A 16,505-nucleotide genomic window follows, 5' to 3' on the forward strand; every position below is an offset into this window, starting at 1 on the left:
TACACAAACAGATAAACACCACTGCCAATCTTATTTGCCAATAGATCGAACACTGTCAACAAGGTAAGTACTAACAGATAACAGCTTTAAACATGTTGACTTCTTTTCAACTAAAAAATTTTTTTTGTTTGTTTTTTTTAAAGTCGATCTTGCCAGGCCTTAATCTATTGTATCTATTAAGAAAAATATACACCATCATAAATCAACAAAATCAGGTTTTAGGAAACCAAATCAGAGGAATTAAGATCTTCAGTTCATCAATCTGCTGTTTAACAGCAACATATGTTATGCTGTCAGTATTTGTTGTAACTGACAGTTGCTTTAAAATAGTGCTGTATTTGATCTCTTGAAATTAAACTGTGTACCTCTAAATCTCAGTTTAATTCTGGGACGTTGTTACACATTACAGATGCTGACTCGACTCCATTGTTCCACAATGAATTTTACACTGAAACAGCTGAAATGCAATGTCATGCAAAATGGGTGAGTCAGGACTTGGATATTTTGCAGCTGGGTGGGATAATTAGAAACAACTTCAGAGACAGCAGACGACCAAATAAAAGAGACTTCAGTTGCCAGTTGCCTTGACAAACTGCAAAGTCTTATATGTATCGCCTGATATAATATTTAAGGGTAAAAGAGATGTATTGTGACAGAGCCAGCAAACTCTTTTCAGACATTATTGCCTGAACATGTGTTAAGGAGGAGGGAAAAGGGAGAGGCTTCCTTCCTTCACTCCAAGTCACCGGGGAGGGAAGAAGCAAGCGTCACAAACAGAGGAAGAGGGATGGAGGGGGAGAAAGAGGCAAAAAGAAACAAAGGGAAGAAGAAAAGATGAAAGAGGGGAAACACAGGGGAAAAGGGACACTGAGGTGGGGCATGAGAAAATGTGGGATTAAAGAAAGAAGGAACAGGGAAAGGAAGAGAAGAAGACAAGGCTACAAGAGGTGCTGGACAAGAGTGGAGGGAGGGGCGGCGCTGGGCTCTGCAGTTTTAACACTTGGGTCATTTCTTCCAAATCTTTCTCCAGCAAAGGCTGGACAAGCATTATAGAGCTCAACTCATGATACTTGCACGACTTCAAAGCTCTGGCTAAGTCTGGAGTAACAGAGCAAAAAGCAGTCAAACAGGAAACCGACCATGTTTTAACTTCGGTAGAGAAGCTCAGAGATCTCAGTTTTATGTTAATGATCTTTCAATAAGACCCTGAGAGAAAGAATTCCACTTCTGCTCTTAGTGCTGTAGATTCAGCATTTAAAGCCCACCGCATCATTATGAAGTCGTAATGTAACCATGCAGGACGTATAGATCATTATTATAGCCACCAGGTTCCTTTGCATGTTGACTAAAGTGCATTACAGTTGATTCTGAGTTTTAGTTTAAATGCTGACAGAGCCATAAAACAGATTTAGTTTTGTTTTCATCCAGAGTCATGTGTCTCATCCTCTACCTCACTGCCTTTAAGCCTTCCCATAAAAAGTGTGATTGAACGTGAAGTGCCTACCTTTATGGCTCAACGAACCGACCAAGGACTACAGATGGGAAAAAAAGGCTTTGATTGTAAAAACAAAGCATTCGGGTTCAGTATTTGCCAGTGTTGCATATGAAAAAAGCTGATTAAAATGACTCTGGGAATTAGATACACAAAGAACTCCAACAGATTAACCAATGAACAATCAGTGCTGCAGTTTAGTATGCAGATGAAAGAACACAAACTACTCTTTTTGTTCAATCTGTAGCTCATAATAAGCTTCAATGTCATTATAAAGCTGATAAACACTTGATGGTTAGACTGTTTCATTTAAGAGTATTTTTTCCTTTTCTTTCTATTAGCTTCAGCTTCATAATCTTCAAAATCTGCATGATTCCTAGTTTGAAATGATAACACTTTGGTGTTGCCCCTCAGACTGCTTTGAGCTGACAGGAAGGCAAGAATAACCCAAATGACCACTTGTTTTAACTTCAAGTATCTAAAAGAGCATCTCTAAAAGTACAACATATGCAACCTTGCAGCAGATGGGCTACAGCAGCACAAAACCACACGGGGTGCCACTCTTACCAGCTAAGAACAGAAAAATTAGGCTCCAGTTTGCACAAGCTCACCAAGAGAAGATCGGACACACATTAACTGGTCTGAAGACGTTTTGATTCTGATTGCAGGGTTAGAACTTAAAAACTTTGAAAGCGTGGATACAGCCTGTCTTGTATTAATAGTTCAGGCTAGTGACAGAGGTCTAATAGTGTGTGGTATAATGTCAGTCCATACTTTGGGTCTCTGAGCGCCATTTAAATGGTAAATGGTAAATGGCCTGTATTTATATAGCGCTATCTAGATGCCACAGCCTACCTGAATATAGTTGCTGACCATGTACATCCCTTTATAACCAAAGTGTAAGCATGCCCCGCTGCAAAGTTCAGATCATCTCAAGATGATTTCTTGAACATGACAATGACACTGTCAAATGGCCTCCACAGTCACCATATCTCAACCCAACTGAGGTCTTGGGACACAGTGAAGCAGGAGATCCACATCACTGGCAAATCTTCATGATGACTGCATGATGCTGTCATGTCATTATGCACCAAAGATATGTTTCCAGCACCTCGCTGAATTTATGCTACGAAGACTTAAGGTAGCTATAAATGCAAAAGGCGGTCAAATCCAGTACTAGCATGGTGCACCTAAAAAACTAGAAAGAAATCTGAAGAAGTCTTCATTAAGGAGATAATTAACTCACTAAGGAGTTACATTAATCCATAATTTAAATAATAACAGGTTTAAACGTAGCTCAGAACTCCAGCACTTCTCATTTATCCAAAATTAATATCTTCTGTAATATTGCATTTCCTGCTGCTCTTCATAAAAATGACCAGGCCTACTTGTTGACTCACTGAGTGCTGCTCAACAGCTTCGTGACTGTATTTACTGTGCTCAGATAGACAGCTCGATCTGGGGTCTACTGTAGGGGCAAATGGTTACAAGTTTAATCTGCGCTCCTTCCGATCATCTCGACCAATGTCAAGTTGGCTGCTAAATACATAAAGTCTTCATTACCTAGTTACAACAAGCCAGCCTTTTAAACAGCTCTTGGGTTATACAACACTGCATCCTGTTTTAAGACAGGCTGTTTCACTAGTTTTTCTTTCTGCTATACAACAGTTGGTTGGCAGAGCCAGCGATAAATTTAGAAACCCCCTACACACACACACACACACACACACACACACACGGCGTAAAATGATGCAAGAATAAAATGAACACACATCTATTTAGCAAACTTCCACTGACGTTAACGGTATTTAGCGCTGCGCTTTGTTTGAACTGTGTCGAAGTTATGCGACAGAAATGTGAAAGAACGAAAACAAAAAACGAGAAGACTTCCTGAATAAAGATAGCGGATTGTGTGTGAGAGAGACAAGAGGAAGGGAGACTGCACACTGCACGTATACACACACACACACACACACACACACACACACACACACACACACACACACACACACACACACACACTCACCGCTTGCAGTCTGAGACACGGCAGACACGGCGGTCTGACCCATATTCGGCTTGAGCACCGGGCCGGACCGGGCCCCCTAACCCGCTATCACGGCTCTCTATCTCCGCATAAACCCCGTCCTCCACCGCCAAGCGAGTTCATTTCAAAAAAAGAAGTTTTTACGCCGTGATGGCTCAGTCACTGGAAACTTGGTTCACTCTCTCACTCACTCTCTACTACGTCGTAACTTCCCCTCCCCTCCTCCACCACCTCCTCCTCCTTCCCGCCTCCTCCTCCTCCTGTGAGCGGCTGAAAATGCCTCTCATTCCTCTATGCAGATTAGGGACGCTGCTGGGGTCAAAGGGCGAAGGGGTCCGACACTCTCAGCCGCTGGTTTACATCGGCCCAGATCACGAAATGATGGCACTAACCTAGAACTGCGCTCCAGTGAAACTTGAGGTGAATGTGACTCAATTACATAACTATTTTCACAAACCAATATTGTAGCCTTAGTGCATTACACAGCTTTTGTTAAAATTCATATTGTAACTATTGTATCTATCTAACTTTTGTGTATTGTCTTCTCTTTTTTTAAAAAACACATTATGCAGTCATTTGCAGTATTATCACACATGTATCCTTGTCACACTTATGTTTCATATCATCAAACAAATTTTAATATTAGAGAAAAAAAATAACGCCAGTAAATACAAAATTAAGTTTTTTAATTGCAATTTTATAGAGTATTATAATTATCATTGGGCAGCAGGGTGTCATGGTGGTTAGCACTGTTGCATAACAAGTTCCTGGATGCAATTTCACAATTTCTGTATGTTCAGCCCTTGGTCTGTTTTTCAGACATTTGTGGAAGAAGACATAGTTTTAAAGAGCTCCCTGACTTTGAGTTATCATTCTACTGTCACAACAAGTCCGTTTGTGAGATTTCTTCCATCCTAGCTATTCCGCAATCACTTGTAAGTGTTACTTTATCAAAGTGAAAGTCTTTCGGAACCATAGCAATTCAGCCACAGATTGGCATACCACGTAAAGTTACAGAGTGGGATTACCGAGAGCTATGCGTAAAAGTTGCAAACACTGCTTCCTCAATAACTGTAGTGTTACAAACCTCCCTTGGCATTAACATGAGCACAATAACTGTGCACCAGGAGCTTCATGGCATAGGTTTCCGTGGACAAACAATCACGGAAACCCATTACACTTTCTTAGTCCAATAAGCTGAGCTGAATAGGTGTAAGGTGTAATGTGTAGGAGGCCCAGTACGTTTGTGTATGTTGTGTATTTGAATATAAATATTTTAACTTGTTTCTCCATCTGTGAATTCTTCACAGAGCAGGCTGGAAAACGTCTCCAGCTAATGCTAAGCTAATGACAGCAACAGAAAGCAATTAGAGTCAGGGGTGGGAAAAGCTGGTATCATGCAAAATTATGTCTGGGCGTGCACAATAAGTTGTGTGTTGCAGCAGGACATTTACCTTAAATATTAAATCCAATTTATTTCAACCTAGAGTACTTCCCATAAATGGGTGATGTGGTGGCATGACCTCATTAGAGCCTTTCACATCCTGAAATTTGACTCCGCTGAAGGAGTCCTGTAAGTACAAAATGGTCCAAAATTCCCCCTGTGATCATCAGCCATCTCTGACCTGCAGGTTCCTCTAAAGCCTGAGGTTTGAGGTTACAAAGGAGGCTGAAGCAGGTATTAAATCCAAGGGTTAAATTATCTTTTGACCTCAAATGAGTGTGCTCTATAAATATGTATAAATTGTGTGTGTTAGTAACTCAAGGATCACATTTCATGAACCAATGAATCTAGAAAACCAGGTAATTCCAAAGAGTTATGACAGATTTTCTTTCTACTGGATGTGCCTGTGAATTTTAAGCAAGTACAGTGTTTCTGGAACTTGTGATGGGTCTTTTACAATATTACCCAATATTAAAAATATATAACAAGAAACAAAAAAGATGATAATAATGGCATTAATAAGTTGCTGCATTGCTAATATGATATGTAGTGTACTTACTGCACAATACGTCATACAGTGTCATTTAAAACCTGTGTGGCAGTGCATATCAGTTGTTTTTAGACCAAATTTAAGGTCCTCCTTAGCAACAAATCCACTCAGTGAATTTATAGTCACACTAAATATTATTTTATTGACATTCCAGCAGCCCAATAGTACCATCTAGCCCAATAATTAAACATCTGAGAGCCTATCTCAGAAACCAGGCTTGGGAAATGACAATATATTTAGCTTACAGCCTATAATTAATACATAAATGAGTTTACAGTCCAGCTCCAGAGGAAAAGCAGTAGGCTTTACCCTGCAGGCAATTTATTATTAAAAAGGAAGATGACAGTAGTGAATCTTGAACCAACCCAGCAGTGAGTCATTCAAAAGAGCGCAAAGTCAGTCTAGTGTTGTCATTAGGTGCTCTACTTGCAGCACGCACAAGTAATATCTGTTTAATATTAGACACAAGAGCACACATCACTGCTCAGTGACAACTGTGGCAAACTGTGGCAAACTGAGTCAAACGCTGCCACTGACTCTCAACACGAGAGTCAACTAACGTGTGTGTGTGTGTGTGTGTGTGCATGCATGTGTGACTGTGTGTGTCTGTCTTTGTGTGTGTATGTGTTTGTGTTTATAGAAGAGAAAGCGCAAGAGAAAGAGAGCTTTGGCTATCATTACTGTCAACACAGTGTCAGTTGAGACCTTGCAGAACAGGGCTTGACAGAAATAAGCCATTAGTACACACGCTCCCTCCCACTCTCTACACACACAAACACACACAGACACACACAGCAGCAAGCATGAGCAAATTAAACTTGCCTGATCTGCACACGAAACGACTTACCATTTGGGCCAAGACTGCCATCTAGTGTTAAGCAAAGTAAGCATAAGCAAACTGACTTCAGGTTAACTGGGAGATGATTTGTCACAAAGTTGTTCTTGTTCCATTCATAAGTCTGTTTCTATGTGGCAGTGCTGCCCTCGCTCCCTGATCCCATTTCCCCATAAGTCATTAAACATCAGGAAGCCACATGCAGTCCTGGCATTTAAGCAGCCACAGCACAGAGAACATTGTTCTTAAGGATTGTGGCAGAATGAGAAATAAAGCCAACATTGACCTTTAAACAAAACTAATTTTGGAAGTTTTGTTACAAAAATGAAGCAGTGTATGGATTTTGTGTGTGTGTGCAGACTCACTCACCACTTCTTGTCTGCTCTGATTTGATAAAACCCAATTACCTGCCCCTTGATTGTGGCTTATTTCAACCTAACTCTAACTCAATTCTTAAGGTGACACGGATGCCATCAAGTCCAAAGAATATGTGACATTTTCTTGATCCACCATATTAACAAATGACCCCTTTCAATTGCTTTTGTGCTGGTAACATGCAGTGTTACCATTCAATATACATTTAGCTTTGGAGCTGCCAAGTCAACCACACAGTTATGGGGCTGTCATTAGCGAATCAGATGGAAATGGATAATTGAACAGGAAGGAAGCCGGTAAAGAGGTGGGAGGATAAAAACTGAGAATGAGAATGGAAGTACTTAGAGAGGTTAACAGCAGAATATGACTATGTTAGCACTTACTGGGAGGTAATGTCATTTACACAATGTACCCACAACACATACTGAATTTGGAGCACATTTACACGTGTTAAAGGACAGAGATAATACCACTGAGAACACACACACTGATTTCCAGACAAGACAGCACAACATTCAGTCTCAGAGGGTATTTTCACTGGTTCCTTTGGTTACCATAATCCAAAGATTCTTATGTTTTTGCCTACACCACATTTTTTAAATTAATTATTAACAGTGAAAAAGATCCGTGTTGCATTTCAGTTAAATGTCAGCACAATAGCATGAGGTAACTTTTTTCCATAGATAAATGATATTCATTGAACTTAGTATTTTCCCTTTGGTCATCCACCCACAGAGGCTCTATGCTCCACCAGTGGAGCCATCCACATAGATTCAGAATAACTGAAATAATGCACAGAGATGCACATATATGGACTCTGTCCAAAATGGATCAGAGTCAGACATGCATTAGCTAATTAGCTAAAAAAAGAAAGAATGAAAACTGAGCCAAAAAAGATTTGAAGATAATGAATCCTTACCCGAAACAAGCTTGATTTCAGCTCATCCCAACAAAAAGACATGAGAGGTCTAAAAGGATAAAGATGATGTCATTTTAAACATTGACTACTGAGTTTATTGTATGTGCGTGGTTTTATGGTTACACACAAGGTTACATAGATTAATGTTAGCATGTATGGTGGGATATTATATTTTAATGTACGCCTTTATGCATTTTTATGTATAGTTATTTTTAATGCTATATTTTCAAATGGGTGTCTCTGTTCTCAGTGCAGGACAATTTTCATTTTTGAATTTCATGAGCTTTATCATTCACTGCCCATCTGCCTTAAAACACACACACGCACATACGTGCGCTCACACACTACTTGGGTATCATTTATATTGATGCACAGAGCCTTGACCCTGCCTGAAACCATCAAGTACAATTAAGACACCATGATGACAAAGAGTAGAGCTTGTGTTGCCTCTAGAACCAGACAGACAAATATCAGCTGACAATAGCAGACATTATGTATGTTTCCAATAGAGATGCCCTCATCCTGATGTCACACCAGCTGGTTTATTGACTACCATGTGCACTTGAATTCTGGAGTCAGAAGTGACCGTATTTGGATAAGGTGGAGCTGGTGACCCTGGAAACCTGATTCGAAGTATATACCTTTCTTTGCAGTTTAATACACACTTACTGATGGGATTCATTTCAAAAGGATCACAAGTTCACTGAAGGAGTGAGTTCAGACAATGACATTATATAGATTTTTTTTTTTTTTTACATTATATTGATTTAGTGTTTCATGAAAACTGATTTTTTTAGTGACTCTATTTCAAGGGATTGCGAGGCACCTCTGCAGGGGCTTCACTTCTCTGGCCTGGTGGCTATATTTGTACTTTTTCTGTTAATGCTAGGCCTTCAGTGCTGCCACTTTCAGTTCTTCAGCTTTAAGTGTGGGGTTTCTTTGCTTTAATGTTTGGTTTTATGCAAGTATCACTATCAAGTCAAAGTGTCAGTAACCAGATCTCAATCAGACTGCGTTCCTGTAACTTGTTTCCAAACTGCTGGCTTAATCTGAGCATCCCATAAACGCCCGCATGCATACTGTTCCTTTTTTCACCCGTAGTTATTCTGCCATCAGCCTCGTCTCCTGGGGGCTTCCCATGACACAGCGCTTCTTCCTCATCGAACTCTTTCCACTCTCTATTCATACACCACTTTGCATTTAATCATTAGTTATTATCAATCTCTTGCTCTCCTCCACAGCATGTCTTTTGTCCTGTTTCCCTCTCCTCACCCCAACTGCTTACGTCAGATGTCTGTCCCTCTGGTTCTCCTGGTGGTTTCTTCCTCTTAGAAGGGAGTTTTTCCTTCCCACTGTTGCCAATCGCTTAGTCATTGGGGATTTGTCTAATTGTTGGTGTTTTCTCTCTGTTATTGTAAGGCCTTTATTTTACAATATAAAGGGCCTTGCTGTGAACATAAAATGAACTGAACTGAGCAGTGAAATGACCAAAATATGCCATGAAAGCAGCATCACCACATTTCACATGTAAACTACCTGAAAAACCGATTACTGATCAGATGCAAGATTTTGATTAGATGAAATTAATACTTGTGCTGTAAATCTGTGCAAGATTTTTAGGGATTTATTTGAAATCAAGAGTACTCAGCTTTGAGTATGAGAATGAATCTCTCAAGGTAACGCCTCAGGAAATGGACTCTGCTTGTCCTGACACTAAATAACTGAGACTAACAGAGGGAGATTGACCAATTCTCTAACCGGAACAGCAAAAGGAGAGACAAGAGAGGTGAAGGGGGCAAGGGGCCAGAGGAAAGGAAGAGAGTCATCAAATATTAAGTAGTAGCCTCAGCAGAACAAGAGATAATAATTGTTTAAGTGCTTCTTTTCAGAGCCTTTCTCCCCTCCCCTTGATTTATTTATTAAACAAAGTTTTTTTTCCCCCAGAGCACAGTCTAAGAAAATTGTCCTAACCTAATATTATTTTGCGCTTTCATAACTCTGTATGTGTGGCTGTCCTTTACATGCACAGCACAACCAGTTTAAGGAGGTCTATGTGAAGTTCACCTAATGGATTTTCTGTGTTATGAACTAACTAACCTTTTTAAGAGTCAGTGACGGGACTTGTCTGAACCAGGATCATGATTCAGACTGCAAACTGTCATAGCAGTCAGGTGTGACTCAGCAAGGAACAGGCCCTGTTATACAAGCAAACTAAGCTGAGAAGAGAGGAACTTATTTTAAATGGTCTCAGTGTAAAACTAGTCATTCTCTGTAGTTCTGTGATGTTTCATTCATTTAAAATAGTGTCTGTAAAATATATGATCAGCAACACTTACAGTATCTTATTCATCTTTGCCAGGTTTGATAATGTTCAGTAGAATTCAGTAAATCAGCATTTTTTTTTTTTGCATAGACTAGGAGATATTGCAGTATTAAACCACCTTAAATCATTTTCTCATTCAGCATATTACTATAGCCAGATTTTCATGCATAATTAGAATTTTTTTAAATAAAATTTCCAGAAAAAACATGAAAGATAGTCTCAATTATTGAACAAATACTGTGCAGCTCTGCTGTATAATAATATTAAGGGTTGGGCACACTTATTTTCCAAATGGATCGTTAAAACATTACAGAAACTGACAGTGTGATAAGATCTCATTGTTGATTGAATAAGTGCCAGTCAAACCTCAAATGATGGAAAACAGTTCTCTCTAATACATCAATGTTGAAAACAAAGTAGAAGTGGTTAAGAAGAAACTTGGTAATTGCGTTTGTTTCATGTAATAACTTGAGAAAGCCTTTGCCTCATCAGTTTGGTGCAGCGGAAGCTGGACTTTTGAGTCACGTGTTTCGTGTATGTCAGCATTTACCCATTAAGACTATTTCCATTGCACTGTAACACATTTTGATTCCATCAATATGCCAACTTTTTGGTCAGCACCAAGTGTGGATACAGTTTTAGTGTCGGTAGAGGGAGGCCTTTAGTGAACTTTCACTTCAAACTTACTTCTTCTTTCATTAGGTTTTTACAGTACATAGCCACTAAGTACTGAGAAAGAATTTCCAGTTTTATAGTTTTTTTCCTGCTGATAATAAAAAAATCATAGTTTAATATTGGACAAATGTAGTTCTGCTCATGATCATCTCATCTCTACACAATGGATGTAAGTCTCAATACAGTATCTGAATCTAACTAATATCCAGTGTTATAAACACAAGTTTGCCTATTCTCTCCACTCTCAACCCTCTTATGTACCTAATAAAAGCATTTTTAACTGGTAATATTAACTGTATAATATTATAATGCAACAATACAGTAAAGGCTACTGTCATCCCTCTTTCCATCTGCCAGCAGGCTTGTCTGAAATCTGATCTCTTGTTTGTTGTATTCTGTTTGGCACAACCCATAAGCCGCCATCACTGTTAAAATGTTGCCTGTATAAATCAATAGTTGACATCCTGCCAGACAGGCAGCCGGAGAGCTTAAAAGAACGTGAGCTTGAGAGAGGTGAAAGAGAGCGAGAAAGGCTGAGAAAGAGGCACAGATGAGGACCAAAAGAGCTGAAGGAAAGACCATTAATGTCCTGTGGGGTCTTTAATAATAGCCATAAAATAATGGCCACCGTGGCAGGAAAATGTAAGAGCAACTGCACATAAGAGAAAATGGCAATGGCACGACTGTTTTAAAAGTGTGTGATGTGAAGGCTTAAGAGGACACAATAGTCTAACTATATAAGGCTAGATTTACCCAAGAGCTGCTGTTAATTACAAAAACAGCTGTCCTAAGCACGTCAGTCATGTTTGCTCAGTTGTGTTGTGTGGCTGTTAGTCAGGACATTGCTTCTCTTTTGAAGGCTAAACATGATTTGTTTTAGAGTAGACTCGCCGCTTGATGATGATCCTTTGGCCATTGTCATGCTAGCTCTTACTGACAGTAAGAGCTGTTTTGAAAAGGGTTACTTAAAAAGGTTAGATACCATAAAACAGTTTAGGTTTAAAATACAGAATAAATAATAAAACATCTTCTCCCCTATGATGATATCTTAGTGGCTCAAAGAGTGACATGAGGATCATTCTCTTTAAAAACTTAAGAGAGTTGTACTGATTTATCTGGTGTACCTGTCAAGCAAGTACGTCAATCTGTCAGTCTGAAACTATGCTGTTTTACCAGGTCAAGTCTCCTCTGTCATTTAAATATTCATGTTTGAGAGAGAAACACAAACAAGCACAGTGGCATTTGTGGCATAACTGAAGTTAGGTGTGTGTGGTTTCCCCCCTCAGAAAGGTCATCACAACTTTAGCAGCTGAGTGCAGAGGTTGTTGTGTTATCAACAGTCTGTAGGAGTCTAACCTGCATCGATATAGTGCAGACTGCAGACGCAGTAGTAAATGACTCATGTTATACAAGCGTGTGCAAATCTGCAGACTGACCTTGTGTTTTCTCTAAAACACATGCATTCAAGAGTGGGCAGAGGAAATATATCCACACAGTAGCACTATGACCAACTATGGTCTGTGCAAACATATGCATATGAATGCACGCACACACGCAGATGCTGCTTTGCATTGCAAAACACTGTTTTACAAATTCACCGCAGCAATAATATTTTGTGTACTCATTTGGGTCTCAGCACAAGTCTGCCAGTGAAGGCAAAATCACACAATTAAAGGATGGTTAAAGCAGTTTATTGTAAAGCTTACCTAGGACAGCAACAATCATCTTTGTTCAAAATTTCTGTCTTGATTTATTGACGCATGACAGCAGAGGCTTTGGCTATTAAACACTGTGATATGTTATGACAACCTCAGCAAACAGTAATTAAACTACATTAGATAACATGGGACTGATATAGCCTGCCTGCCCCCTCGTGTTGTGTGTGACACCAACCAATGTACAGACTTACCATTGTCATGTTGGCTAGCACACCCAAGATGGCTTCCAGCCAAGCACATTAGGAATTATTATCCTTAATAAGTTTTCTATTCTCTATAGAAATATTTATAACAAAGTTACAGCCATTAGATGCAGTCTTCACTCAGTCATATGAGAAACCCTAATGCTATAATGCAACTGTGAACAGACTTCAAAAGCAATCATTTCTTTTTACATTAAGTACACAACGATCGGTGCTTCATGAACACTGCCAAAAACTCTTTCTGTCATCAACAAATCTGAACCTACCAGGACACTAGAGGTATAGTTAAGTGAAGATATGGAAACCCTTAATGTCATTTAGTCCTCTACAACACTCAATAACAATAGGATCTTATTAATATTTCAAACAGATGCTTGAGTCTCAAGTTTTCAAGCATATACTGCATGACTGGGTGTTGTCACTGGTATGCGCTGCATATTTATTTTAAATAATGAAACAATGCAAAGCGTTACCAGAAAAACTGCTCGAGCCTGAAGAAAGTCAGACTCTCATACAAAAGTTGCAAAATAATTAAAGGCTTTAATAATGGGGACATTAAAGCGCTATATGACCCCCATTTATTTCTCCCACTGTGTGCTCATTTCTTTCTTCCGGCTAAACACGAGCATTTTAACCAGAGTGTTTCATAACTCAGGTGATACAGACCCAGGATTTACAGCCTATGCCTACACTTAACATGTAAAGCAATCCTAGGCTAACAGGTGACAACCAAAGCAAAGGACAGCATGTTAGGTGAAGACCCAGTAGCTTCTGCTACTGCTGCACAGACACACAAAGTCAGAGAGACACTGGATCATTTAAAAAATAGAAAGATATACAAGGAAGTACAGCTTATTATATAAGGAGGAAACTTACCGTCATGTTCCATGACTTGACCCAGGGAATATTATCAGCAGTTTGAGTTGATCCTTGCCTCTTCCAGACACACAGCCTCTCTGCCTCCAGCCCTCCCCCTTGCCAGTTCCCCCTCCCTCTTTCTCACCGTCTGCCTGCTTTTCCTATTCTTTCTCTCTCTCTCTCTCTGTTCCTGTATTACCCTCTCTGCCTCTCTCTCTCAGTCTCTCTACACTGTCTGCTACTCACTTGCTCCTCCTCCCTTCCTCCCTCCCATCTGCATCCCTTTGCTCCAGAAAAGACCATTAAAAGTTAATGTTTGTTTCCATCTCAGGTCCTCGTTCTCTCTCCCAGTCCCATCCTGCGTTTATCTCCATCAAACTGTCAGTCAAGTTTTTCCTTCTTCTTACGGCTACCCAGTCTGGCTCCATGCTCATCTATTTTTTTTTTAACTCTACCCCATCCCCATGGGTTAAAATCCCACAGTGACGTAAAGAGGAAGGAAGAAAAAGAAGAAGCAGAAGAAAAATATGGCACAGCAGATGCAATCATTCAAACACACACTCGCATAGTAGAAAAACTACATAGAATTCATACACGCCAGTCCTAATAATCTAATGCATTTTTACTGTTGTATGCTGTTTGTTGAAATTGCTAATGCTTTGGCAGTTGCATACCTAAACTTCCATGCTAGTAAATCAAACCAATATGATTAGATTAGATTAGATTAGATAGAACTTTATTAATCCCTCGGGTGGGTTCCTCTGGGAAATTCGATTTCCAAAAAAGCACAGCACCGACAGAAGTTACAGAGTTACAGAATATTATATACACACACACACACACACACACACACACACACACACACACACATATAAATACAGAGACAATATAAATAAAATATACGAAGGGGATAAATAGAATGAATAGGAATAAAAAATAAATAAAAAATAAAAAATAAAATATGAACTGAATACCTGCATGGGTTTTCTCTAGGTTCCTCCTGCAGGTCAAAGACATGAACTGCAAGAGCTGAACTCAGGGGTGGGCAATTAATTTTCTCAAGGGGTCACATAAGAAACTGGGGTTGTTTTGGAGGGCGCCTATATGTTTATAAGAGATAAAATTAGTATTAAGCAGAATAAGGTAACTCAGTTCTGCTTAATTGATATTACGCAAAATTGGATTGACCAAATGGGTGCACTCCTCCCAGTTTTTTTTTTTACGTGGCCCCTTGGGAAAATGAATTTCCTGGTGATTGTAAGTTGTAAGTGTGTGGTTGTCAGTCTCTCCGTTTTAGCTTCATGATGATGAACCAGTGTGTGCCCCAATATCAGCTTGGAGAGGCTCCAATGCTTGTGACTCTGAGTTGAACGAGTAGTTAATATAATAAATGGTTGAATTGAAAGGAAAATAAGAGAAAAATAAACAAAAGGTAATGTATTGTGTATATAAATATGTCTCAAATGCAGTGATATAAAGCATCATAAAAGCCACAAATTGCATAGCTCAAGCACACGTCATGTGCTACCCATAAAAACAAAAAACAATAAGAAAAAAACACTTCCTCATACCAGCTTAACCACCATGGCCATAACTCAAGAAATCATACAGTAAAGCCTAAAGCAAAACATTAATACACGAAAGTCACAACTGAACTCACATGAAACCTGAAAGGGGAAAGAGGAGTCCAAACACACAAGTCTTAGGGCATAGGTGAAACTAATGAGAAATCAAAAAGGAAGCAAAAATATCAGCGATGCACAAAAAACTCTTTACCAAAATAAAACAGGAACTGAGAATGATTAAAAACAAGAAAACAAACAGACACATAAACAGAGTTAGACAAAAATCAGGAAACACACCAGTACACATTAGGAAAATATGAAAACCAGAAACCCAAGAATGGATTTCAGTTAAATGAACAGGGACCGTGACCATGACACACTGTTATAATCCCCTTAAAAATGGAAAAAAAAAAAATTCCACACTATAACGGAGGAATGGAAAGACAGATGTGGTCATATTTCACAAGGTTTTCAGATACTGAATTTTTACTGTCCACCTCTTAATTTAATTAATTACTAAGTATTAAGTACACACACTGAGTCTGAAAAGACACGGACGTAAACTGCAGCTGTCTAGTGGCCTTTTCCCCCTCCTCGTTTTAACCCCATTTATGGCTTATTGAATATTACAGTTAAGAAGACAGCTGAAGACTGTGGCCCAACGACAAGAATATAAACATAACATTTGTGAGAATCATATCTCTATAAAAATCAACAAACATACTCACACACAATGAGAGAGAGTCAGGTGAGGGCAGGTAGAATAAAAAATGCAAGAAAGATGAAGTGCCATGGCCTCTGGTCTGGTTACAAGGTTTTTGGGTGGTTTTGTTGTTTTCACTCTTGTTCTAGCGCTTTACATTTTTCATTGTGTGCTCTTGATTCTTGCTTTGATTTTTATCTAAATTCAACATTTCTTTATCTTTGTTTTGTGTATTTGCTGTATTCCACTGAGGAGTCTAAGTTTTATTTCATCTAGATTATTATCGTTATTATTAGTAGTAGTAGTCTCCCTAGTGTCTATGTTTATGCCTCCCTCTGTGTGCCTTTGTTCCTGACTTCTTATTAAATTCCATCCATCCATTCGCTTCCGCTTATCCTTTTCAGGGTCGCGGGGGGCGCTGGAGCCTATCCCAGCTGTCATAGGGCGAAAGGCGGGGTACACCCTGGACAGGTTGCCAGTCTGTCGCAGGGCCAACACACAGAGACAGACAACCATTCACACTCACATTCACTCGCACATTCACACCTAGTGGCAATTTGGATTATCCAATTAACCTATTCCCACAAGCTGCATGTCTTTGGACGGTGGGAGGAAGCCGGAGTACCCGGAGAGAACCCACGCAAACACGGGGAGAACATGCAAACTCCACACAGAAAGACCCCGGCCTGATGTTGGAATTGACCTTCTTGCTGTGAGGCAACAGTGCTAACCACTGTGCCACCGTGCTGCCCTTCTTATTAAATGTTTCTATTAAATTTTGTGTTTGGCTATTTCCTGTTT

The 16,505-nt window shown here is 39.5% G+C and overlaps 1 protein-coding gene across 4 annotated transcripts in view; it reads right to left on the minus strand.

Moving 5' to 3' along the window:
* phactr2 (phosphatase and actin regulator 2) overlaps window positions 1-16,505 on the minus strand; it is a 45,856-nt gene that overhangs the window by 23,797 nt on the left and 5,554 nt on the right. The window contains exon 1 of one of the 4 annotated variants that reach the window (XM_076891543.1): window positions 13,455-13,536. The exons of 2 other annotated variants lie outside the window; for them this stretch is intronic. In XM_076891543.1, the coding sequence (XP_076747658.1) occupies window positions 13,455-13,467 (13 nt within the window). In that variant the 5' untranslated portion in view covers window positions 13,468-13,536. Of the gene's footprint in view, window positions 1-3,518; window positions 3,739-13,454; window positions 13,537-16,505 lie in introns of those variants that run through there. One more of the 4 variants, XM_012919250.4, reaches the window with a different exon arrangement.

This window comes from Maylandia zebra, linkage group LG13, assembly GCF_041146795.1.
Source record: "Maylandia zebra isolate NMK-2024a linkage group LG13, Mzebra_GT3a, whole genome shotgun sequence".
Classification (NCBI taxonomy): Eukaryota; Metazoa; Chordata; class Actinopteri; order Cichliformes; family Cichlidae; genus Maylandia; species Maylandia zebra.